Here is an 11272-nt window from a genome sequence, read left to right as displayed (position 1 = left end):
CCCCCCGCCTTAAGCTTTTTGAGTTTCCTTTGCTCAGCCCGCTCCAAACTCTTTGGAGTGTACTTTCTTTTCTAATAATGGCCCTTGAGCCATTCTCTACTTCTCATCCTGCTTCTGCTTCTTTGAAATGTATTTTTACTTCTAATAAACTCCTTTTCTGCAACTTAAAAAAAACAAACTTGTTACCAAATGAACTTTGGCCCGCCTCCTAAAATATCTGATAATTCACAACAAGAATTATATGTCCTCTGATAGGAAAGGAAGAAGTGTGGCCAAGTAGCTGGGCTCTCACATAGTCTCCCATAATTCTTCTCTTCCACCTACAAACACATTCCAAATGTTTTTGGTAGGAAAGGGTGCTAAGAAGTCTCTAAACCAAAAGGAAAGAGCTAAAACAAGAACTTCAACAGAAAAGTGATGGGGGTAAGAAACTGTTTCCTAATAAATCTTTGAAAGGAAAGCATGAATGTTATGATCAAAAAATACACACAGCAAAAAGAGTAATGATGACTTAGAGTTGTGAACCTCAATGATATTTTAAGGTATTTCAACTCTCAACTACATGTTAATCTTAGGTAAACATTCTAGCCATCAATCACTTTGAACCTTCTATCTGTGACACTGCTTAGCCTATAGATAACATAGGTTATAGAGTGAGCACATATCAATAAGGACCTTAGAGAGGACTAAGAAAACATGTTGGTGTTAGAGCCAATCAGAGAGGGCACTCCTAGGACTGCTAAGTGATCTTTGGAATGTTAGATGGGGAGAGAGAAGCAGCAAATTGTACAAAGAGCTTTCTAGAGAAAATGATAGCTCTGTTTAATTTGCCTACTTCCACCACAGAAAAGAAGAAAAGATCTCAAAGATAAAAGAACAACAGAGTAAGACTGAGAGTTCTACTACTATATCAGCAGGATGGTAAGGATCAAACTCAATTCACATGGGCCACAAAGACACCAAAGCATCTTCCATATAAGTATAGAACTGCTAAGTTTTAGGTATGTACCAAAGACCGAAGGGATTATGAGAAGCATTATGAATTCTTTCTCAATATTAAAAAAAAATAATCCCCAAATTCTGGCCTGACATGTCTGTAGAACCTGATATGGAGGTGCATTTAACCCAATGAAGGTATGATTATGGTTAGAGAGAGTCCTGAAGATAGAAATTTAGACTTTTTCAAAAACTAAATTCCCAAATCTAAATTTATTGACAAAATGAATTAATAGCAATATGGAGAGATGTGGCTTAATCAGTGAAAATATTTCCAAGAATCTTATAATTGCCCCTTTCATTCAAAACTTATTTCTGTGACCGGAAGCCTGAGGCCCAATATCCCACCAAGCACCCTCTGACAAAGTATATTCCTTTAAGAACTGACCCTGACTAAACCTCGGGGGAAGAAAGTCACACTTACTGCTGCCAGCAGTTTCCGAGGCTTCCGATGCAGTAGAAACATTGTCTGAAAATTTCTCTTCTGTGGTGTTCACATAGCTGAGGCTGCCTCCTCCGATTCTGTCTTCACTCTGCTCTATAGAGTGTAGTGCTGCTCCGAATGCATATTTTCCTCCATTCAGAACAGATGATGGCTCAATTACAACGGGGCTGGCATCCTAAAAATCATGAAGTCAGTGATTAAGAGGTACAATTTAATAATCTGACAACTTTACCGCCTTCAAAAGTGAATCCCCAATATATCGATGATTTCTAAATCCTCCTGTGGTTGGCTACAGCCATGTAAAAACATTTTAATGTGTAACTAAATTTTAATTTCTTCAAAGGGGAAGAGTGTTTATAAATAAAATTGGTAAGGTAGACTGGGAACAGACTGTAAGGGACTCTGTGCTGTACAAAGTAATTTAGACTTGGCTGTTGCTGCATGCTGTTGAGTCAGCTCTGACTCCTGGCAACCCTGTGAATGAGCCATGTCCACACTGTCCTGGCCTCACCAGCCCTGCTCAGCTTCTGTAGTCTCAGGCCTGCGGCTCCTTTTGTGGAGTCTGTCCACCTCATTGTTGGTCTTACTCTTTTCCTGCTGCCAGACTCTATTCTGTTGAAAATTGGAAATCATGGAAGGCTTTTTGTGATATTAAAAACTTAAATAGCATCAGCTGGTTAGCTCAGTTGGTTAGAGCGCAGGCTCATAAAACCAAGGTTGCTGGTTCGATCTCCACATGGGCCACTGAGTTGCCCCCTCCACAGCTAGACTGAAACAACTACTTGACTTGGAGCTGATGGGTCCTGGAAAAACACACTGTTCCCCAATTAAAAACAAAAAACTTAAATAATATTTATTCTTTTTATTATTAAAGATTACATTGCCACTTTAGAAAATATACAAAAATAAGAAGAAATCTATCACAGGTACTCAGATCCCATCATTTAGCATTAACAATAGTTGACATTTTGAAGTGTTTCCTTTATTTCTTGTGATTGAAAACATATATTTATATGTAAAAAATAAGTAGCATGGAGTATATGCATATAGTTAGAATTAACGGCAGGGCTCTGACTTACCAGCTATATGACCTTTCACAGTAAGTAAACTTCTAAGCCTGTTTCATCATGGGTAAAATTAGGATAATATTAGTATCTACCTCAGAGTTATTGTGACAATTACATGAGTGACACATGTAAGAGTGCCTGGAATTTAGGAAATGTGAACTATCATTTTGGTTGTTGTTAAATAGATATCACATTTAAAAAAAAATTTTATTGGGGAACAGTGTGTTTTTTTCCAGGACCCATCAGCTCCAAGTCAGTTGTTGTCTTCAATCTAGTTGCAGAGGGCGCAGCAAACTGACCCATGTGGGACTCGAACCGGCAACCTTGTTGTTCAGAGCACATGTTCTAACCAACTGAGTCACCCAGTGGCCCCCCCTAGACATCACATTTTAAACAGAGCATATTGATTCTTTACTTTCACTTAACATTATACTGACACGATTTTTCTGTGAAAGAATTTTAAAATGGGGCTAGCATAATCCAATTTTTGTTTTAAAAATAACTCTAGTGTGTAGAAAGGACTGGAGGGAGAACAAAAGTTAGAAGACTCCTATAATAATTCAGGCAAGAGATGATGAGGTACTAACCCATAAAGTTAGATCCAGAAATGAAAAGATGGAGAGAAGAGCACGCATTTAGGAGATGTAGGAAGTGTGTGTGTGTGTGTGGGGGGGGGAAGGGCGGACTGGGGGCACGGGGAAGACAACTAATTGTGTATGAAAGAGGGGCAAAGATAATTCCCAGGTAGACCATGAGGTGGTGGCCTACATGACTGGACAGGAGATGACACCTTTGTAAGACAAGGTATATGAGTGAATGGAATTGTTTTGGGAATGAGTTTGTTTTGAAATATTCTGGTTTGTGATACCTGGGCATTTGAGTCTAGTGCTCAGGACAGAGAAAGAGGTTGGATACAAAAATCTGAGGCTGAATGGACCTTCTAAAGCACAAGAAAATGGTATATGTAGAACACGGAGAGAACAATATTTACAAAACAGGTAGTGGGAGAATCTGGGAAGGACAATGAGTCTGACTGATGAGAGAAAGATCAGGAGACTATAGGGTACCAGAAGCAGAGAATGCTAACACAGAACTATTTTATACTAAGTTTAGTGTTAAAAAACAGAGATAAGACTTGAGGAGAAGCAGGAGGGAAAGGGCTATGCGAATGTGTATCTGTGTTTTTAAAAGATCAAGATATTTGTAACAAAGAGGGTGAAGGCAAAGACTGAAGAGGCTAACCAGCGCAATAGGAATCCCATAGGCGTCTGACAAGACAGGGACGAGCGTGGGTAAAAGAACTCAAGCGGCATTCAACAAACACTGACATGAATTTTAGCAGAGAAAACTGATCAATGGATGTGGGTCTTGAAGGCACTGCTTATAAATAAAGTAACTGAAACTCAAGAAAAACATCAAATTTAAAATAAAATACAAACTCCAGGTCACAGCATAGCAATAGTATAGTGGATGCTTTTAGTTTCTTTTAATGCAATTATAGCATCCCTAATTTTAGCCAAAATAGGGAGACATTGTATCAACATTTTATTAGATGCTTTCTTCTCTTTGATCTGTAAGCCAGGTAAATACTAACAATATAGACCCTTCAGAAGCCAGCTCTGAAAAAACTCCAGTGCCTTTAATCAACAGTGGCAAGAAGAATGAGAAAAAAATGTAGGTTTCCTACATACCAACTACCTTTATTGGATTAAAATTTTTTAAATAACAAGACAGACCTATGTGTTAAAACTTCAAACAATTCAGAAGCATATAAATTCACATTGTTTATTACAGATCTAAGTGTTATCATCTTCTGTCAATTGTTAACTTTCTCAAAATATGGGAAAGGTACCAGATTATTTGGGGCATTCAATTAACCCTAGTTCACAGTGATTAAGCTATTCACTATTCAATTTTCTTTCAATCCTCTAATCACTTCAAGAAAAGGGTCTCAGTTTGGCACTAATGTATTAATCTAATGCTTGATATGCTAATATAATATTTGAAAATTTCTCTTTTTAACAGACTTTTCAAAAGGTAACACTTTAATGCATGGGTTTGGATTTATGGCAGGTCCATTCCCCTGGGCCTCTCATAGTGCCCCATGCCAGAGCAAACTGTGGCCCTGAACCATTGCCTGGCCTCTGCCCGTAGGCTGTAGGCACTGAAGCAGGTTGCACAGTGCAAAAAATAAAGGGTAACACTAGTTAGCTGAAATTTAGTAATATATTTTATTTTCATTGAATTTATTTTTATTTTGATCTATTTCTGGAATGTGACATTAATTTTCTATTTAAGATAGTGATATAAAAGTTCCCTTTTAAAATACATGTATTTACATAAAAACGGTAAAATTATTTATATAAACATATTAAGCAAACACAATGGGCATCATACGGCAAAAAATGGTGACCACAGTACATAAAAGACTAAAAACTGGGAATTTACATTAAATATGGATTTGGGTCATCAGTATTTTATTTTATTTATTTATTTTTTAAGCTGAGCCATCCTGCCACCTGTTGTCAGCTCAGCGGCTGCTCAGCTCGGGCCGGGACTCGAACCGCTGTTGCTCAGAGCTCACACTCTTGAGCGAACTCTTAACCAACTGAGACACTCAGCTGGCCCTCTTGGGTCATCAGTATTTTAAATTGGACTATCCACCAAGGAAGTAAAAACTGTATGGACAATGGAACAATAGAACCAAACTGACCTCTGTCCAAAAGAAGCAGAAATGTAAATTAGGCCTGAGTAGTTTATATTATTAATCATATGTTTGGACTTCAGTTTGTGGATTTCAAAGCAATTTCTTAGAGATAATATTGATCTTCTCACAGTATTACTGATAGTGAGTCCATACCAGCAGAAATGGCTTAAATTAATTCAACCATTTTCTTCAATTATGCTGATTTATTTGGTCCGGAATAGAAACAGGCTTTTTTGTTTTTTTCTTTTAAAGCTCTCTATGTGATTCTACTATGGAGCCAGAGTTGATAACCATTGCCCTGGTAAGGATTATAGTCTCACATTCTTTTTTTCATAATGTGCCCCAAATGCTGAGAGTACGGTAACCGATTTCTTATTAAATCTATTACTTGCTCTGGAACTTGTTTTACAGAAAGACTCACATTTTAATGAACTTTGGGTCATTTGCTTTCTTCCTATAAAAATGGAGTAAGACGATAGCAAAGCCATTCTGATAGAATAACTTTCTGAAAAAAGGTCACTTTGTTATCCTCCAGGAAATCACTTTATTCTTGTAAGTGTTCTTGAACTTAAATGATGCGTACATAGCTATCATATGGTTGACGGGCGACTCCTATTAAAATTTACATTTACTTCTGCACTCCATTTATATTAAATTATATTAATTTATATTAGTTTACTTATGTACTATAAATCACTTTTAAAAATTTTGTAGTGATATATTTTGAGGAAGATTAGGTCTCCTTAATTCCACCTGAGCAAACAATTTTCTTCAAGTTTTCCTCTTAGTTTGGCATTTAACAGAATTTCAAGGAGAAATATTTGGAATTGCATTTTAAATACTTTAATATTGGTTTGGAAATCTTATATGGAGCCTATGTTTCTATAGAAAATTTACATGACACCATTCTTATAATGTTTCTTATTCTGAACAGCTTAGACCATAGGTTGAATCTATAGATATCATTGGCAAGAAAATAGGATACCAAAAATATTACCAGGCATTGTGTTTGTTAGGTTGAGTTTTACAATATAGCAATGAAATGATTGTGATAGCTTATCAGAGGCTGCAATCTTTGCCCCTAGACTGCAGAATGTACCATATGCTTTTAACATGGCACAGTAAATTACCCTGTAGACTTGGAGAACATGGGCTTTTCTTTCCTTATTTCCCAATATTCCAAATTACAGTGGTCTGTCTTCTCACAGTCTTTGGCTGTCTTTTCTACTCTAGGACTCTACTGCTCTCAGGTTCTGGTACTGCCTGAAACTGTCATCATTACTCAGTTTCTTTCTTCTTCACGCTTCTCCGCCCTTTTTTCTTGTCATTCCTTCCACTATTCTTGGCTTTAAGTGAAATTGTCAATATTTTCAATAAACTAATCTTATCACTACTTTCCTTCTCTATCTATGTCGGACAAACCAATAATGGTCATATATTGTAGTCACTAGCTCTTTTTGACTATGTTATTTCCAGTAGCACTGGGAATTTTCGCCCCCTAAACATCAAAGGATCTTCTTTTGCTTTTATTGACTTCTTGGTCTGGAACTATCAGAAACTATCCTAGAAGCTGGTGTTTTCAAGGAAGATAGGTCTCTAGATAGGTAAAGTTTCACCCAAGGTAAGAAATTTCCTCATTTAATCTGAGTCAATGATTGCTAAAAGGCCTATATGGCATTTTGATATGAGATAATTCTATTTTGAGAATTTTATGATTCCTTCTGAGTTTATGAATGGTTAATGATATTCCAAAATAAGGGTCAGGAGTCACTTTCTTTTTTATCAGTGATGATGCTACTTCTTTTTATGCTTTATACATATGTATACTATAAGTACTAATGATCTTAAACAACTAATAGTTATACAAATTTTATATTTCATTAGTCTACAATGCTGCTTTTGGAAAAATGGAAAGCAGTGTGGAGTAATGGAAAAAGTACTAAGGTAGGAATCAAGAGACCTTAGCTCTAGAGATCTAGATCAAGTAATAAAGTAATTACCTTATACAACTTTGGGCAATTAAGAAATGCAAAGGGACCTCAGAGGCTTCATTTGTAAATTTAGAGAAGAGAGGTGCTTAAAGTGCTTTCTAGCTGTAAAGTTACATAATAATAAAATCTGTGCATGAATAGTAATAGCAGTTACCTCATACTCCTCAAACAGGAAGAAAGACAAACTACAATGACAATCAACAGAAAATATTTCACCATTTCTCCCCAGTTACATTTTTACGACAGGAGATTTCACTAGAAAAACACTTGGCATTAAAGAGGGAACAGACCAGCAAGATCCCATGAGCAGATCAAGGATTCAAGCTCAAGTGAATCATAGCAAATCTGAGGTTAAACCACTTCTGAGAAAGGACTTTGTATTTTCCCTGCTCCCTTGGTCCCTTTCCATTTAGGCATGCCACTGTCTGGAAGATACAGTCTGGCCTCACAGACAATGAATAATTCACATAAGCAAAGATTCCATTTTGAGAAGAGAAAACATTAAAGCTAATTGATGTCCTAGGTAGGCAGACTAAGCCCTGAGTAAGATAAAATTATCCAACATGTTAAGAACATAAATTTTTCTTTAAGCAAGGCATTTGTCAAAGTTTCCGTGTATATTGGAAAAGTAATTTAAATCACTCATTAATTGCTACTGCTGCTGCTGCTACAACTACTGCTACTATTACTATTACTACCATTACTTCCTCTAACTTTATACAGGGTGTTTCTACTTGCTAGGCACAGTGCTAAGTGCTTCACATATACTATTAACTCATTTAATCTTCATAACAGCCCTACTGAAATAGGTACTATTATTATTAATCCGGTTTGTACGAGGAAGCTAAGTTAGGGAAAGGATAATTAACTTGTTCAAGATCATACAACAGGTAGCAATACTAGGACTCCAACACAGGGAATGCAAACTCACTACTACTATCCCACACTGGTTTCTCATAATATTAGCTAATACTTATTGAGTACTTATTATGTGCCAGACGCTGTTCTAAAACACTTAACATGTATCAACTCCTTTAATTCTCATAATACCCTATGAAGGAGGTTACTATTATTGCTCTCATTTTACAGATAGGGAAAATAAGGTCCATAATGTCGCTTTTTAAAAAACTTATTTGCATTTAAAAGGAAGTACTCTTTATTTAGTAAAGAACACTTTTCTAATTAATACATATCTTTAGAAAGGACGCTATTATTCCATTTACATTCCACCCCCCTTATTAAATAAGTTGCCATACATGTCTGCTACCTTTCCCTCCATATAAACTGATAACAGACAATAATATTAGAATGCCAGAGCGGGGAGAGGAATATGACATAAGTGCAGCTCTCCCTCTCTACATCTCTCCCTTACCACCCTCCACTAATTCTTTTTTTTTTTTTTAGATTTTATTGGAGAATTGGGGGAAAGGAACAGTGTTGGGGAACTGGGGAAGGGGGACAGCCAAGTTGTCTTTCAATCTTAGTTGTGGAGGGCGCAGCAAGCCCAGCTTCAAGTGCAGTTGCGCCGCTCAGCTCAAGATGCTGTGTTCAATTAGTTGTGTGTGGGTGGGCATAGCCACCACCATCCCATGCGGGAGTCAAACCAGCAGCCTCGTTGTTAAGAGCACACGCTCTAACCACTGAGCCACCCGGGCGGCAGCTCAGCTCAAGGTGCTGAGTTCAGTCTTGAGTTGCGGGTGGGCACAGCCCACCATCTCAAACAGGCAACCTTGTTTTTAGGAGCCATCACCAGCTGAGCTCTCCCCAGCTGAGCCATCCTGCCACCTGTTGGCAGCTCGGCAGCAGCTCAGCTTGGGCACAGCTCACTGGCCCATGTGGGAATTGAACCAGTGACGCTGTTGCTCAGACGTGCACTCTCAAGCAAGCTCTTAACCAACTGAGCCACTCGGCTGGCCCCTCCACTAATTCTTTGAATGTATGGAAGGGTTATGTCAGGCCAGAACAACCCGGGTTCATGTTCTCAGCAGTGGACTTTTGTTCATAAGGGATGTGCTGCTAAGAGCAAGACCTCTATTATGTTCCCACAGGAAATAAAAAGTAATACTTCAAACACAAAGCTAGGTTATTCTTTGAGTCCATAGCCAGTAACACATTAATAACCATTCATTCTAAGGCCAAACTAAGAGTATACAGACCAAAAGCATTTGAAAACTAGACTGACACGTTACCCCAATGTTCTCCTTTTCTACTTACAATCACCATCACTATCTACCTACGAGGTCTTTGAATTCATTTGCCCACTTTCACTCCTTCAGTGACATCAGAGCCTACCTTTTCCAATTAACATATTTTATGTGTGAAAACAAACTACTAAACTCTGCAAAGGGAAAAGAACCAGGAAGAATAATGAGGTAAATAACGCAGTCTACCAATATTCTGATATATAATGACAGAAAAGAACATATAGCAACGATACGAATAAAATCTTTCAAATTTTGTTAGTGATCATTTGGCAACTGATAAAGAGCCTATAGATCAACTGGCTCTCCAAGAATGCAGAAATTTGATTCCTGGGATTACTTTCTTCAGTTTTTTTAATTCTGAAAAAAATTCCTTCTGTTTTAAATAAGACTGGAATATTCAATAATGAGAACTTCTTCTTTAACTCTATTTGGAACAATGGCAGATTGTCATTTAGAAATTGAGTTCTAAAATTAACTTTCTCAGGTAGAAAATGAACACTTCTTACCCCAGGGTCTTCAACTTTTTGATGAAAAAAGGTGAACAAATGAAGGACAATATAAACGTGGCTGAGAAGTCATTGTATTTAAAGTCAGTCCTCAGGTTTGATCCCACAACTTCTGCTCCGAGCAAGATATTCAGGCTACCTTTAATCTCTGCCTCAGGTTCCTCACAGGTAAAGTGAGTACAATACCGCCTTCCTCACAGGGACTGTGAGGATTAAATGTGATGTGTAAGGTGCATATACAGCCCCCTCCCCAGCCCCCCCCATGCCCAATAATTCTTTTCTCACAGAGTTGTTGCAAATCTTTGCGGAACTGTAAGCAACTATCTTATGGGTATTCATTTCTTTCCCCTTCAAATCTTTCTCTAGGTTGGAGCATTTTATTAGCCAGTAGTTACACAAAGTCTGATGGAATTGAAAATCCCATGAAAAACGTAGATAAACAAGAATCATACTCACATATTTGACATAGTCTTTCCACTGCTGCCACCACTGCATGGAGATGATAAACCAATTGTGTCCTGGTTGCAGACCATACCTGCTCTCTCGTTCTAACCATCCTCTGTGTATAGAAAAGAAATTCTGTATATCCAGTGGTGTGTGACACAGATGACCACAAACTCACACAGTATCACCAGCAATTTTTACAAAGGAAAAACATGAAACATATACTAGGGGGATTGCTACAATTTCAATTAGGGAAACACTGATAGGGCAATTTCAGGAGTCATAACATTACTATCAAGCCTCATACTGATGTTTTAAAAATAGCTTTACTGAGGAATATTTTACAAAACATGCACTTTACCTGGATTAAGTGTAGAATGCAATGATTTTGATAAATTTACAGATGTGTGCAACTATCACCACAATCCAATTTTAGAACATTTGAATTACCCCCCAAAAGATACCCTGTGCCTATTTTTAGTCAATCTGTGTTACCACCCATAGACCCAGAAAACCACGTCTATTTTCTTTTTGTTTTTAATAGTCTATTTTCTATCTCTTATAAATTTCCCTTTTCTGAACATTTCATATAAATAAAACGATGAAACACATGGTCTTTTACATCTAGCCTCTTTTATTTAGCATAATGTTTTGAGGTTCATCTGTTGTAGCAGATATCATTAGTTTGTGCTTTTTTATTCCTGAATAGTATTCCAAAGGTACATATATACCACATTTGTTTATCCATCTAACATCTGATAATTTGAAACTGGTAAACTCTTTTTGCAAAGAGGCTACACCATTTAACTTTCCCATTAGTAATGTATGAAGGTTCTAGTTTCTCCATATTCTCGCCAACACTTGTTATTGTCTGCCTTTTCTATCATAAATGTTCTAGTGAGTGTAAAGTTG

General features: G+C 37.3%; 1 protein-coding gene across 2 annotated transcripts in view; it reads right to left on the bottom strand.

Annotated features, from left to right (window-relative positions):
• The window catches only part of USP32 (ubiquitin specific peptidase 32), a 213444-nt gene that overhangs the window by 39277 nt on the left and 162895 nt on the right, over positions 1-11272 (bottom strand). For both annotated transcript variants that reach the window (XM_019636738.1, XM_019636737.1), the window contains 2 exons: positions 10373-10475; positions 1421-1616 (listed from right to left, as the gene is read on the bottom strand). In XM_019636738.1, the coding sequence (XP_019492283.1) occupies positions 1421-1616; positions 10373-10475 (299 nt within the window). The remainder of the gene's footprint in view (positions 1-1420; positions 1617-10372; positions 10476-11272) is intronic.

Source organism: Hipposideros armiger, unplaced genomic scaffold (genome assembly GCF_001890085.2).
Source record: "Hipposideros armiger isolate ML-2016 unplaced genomic scaffold, ASM189008v1 scaffold_29, whole genome shotgun sequence".
NCBI lineage: Eukaryota > Metazoa > Chordata > Mammalia > Chiroptera > Hipposideridae > Hipposideros > Hipposideros armiger.
Note: the sequence above shows the minus strand (reverse complement) of the source record. Positions and strands in the feature narration are given on the sequence as shown.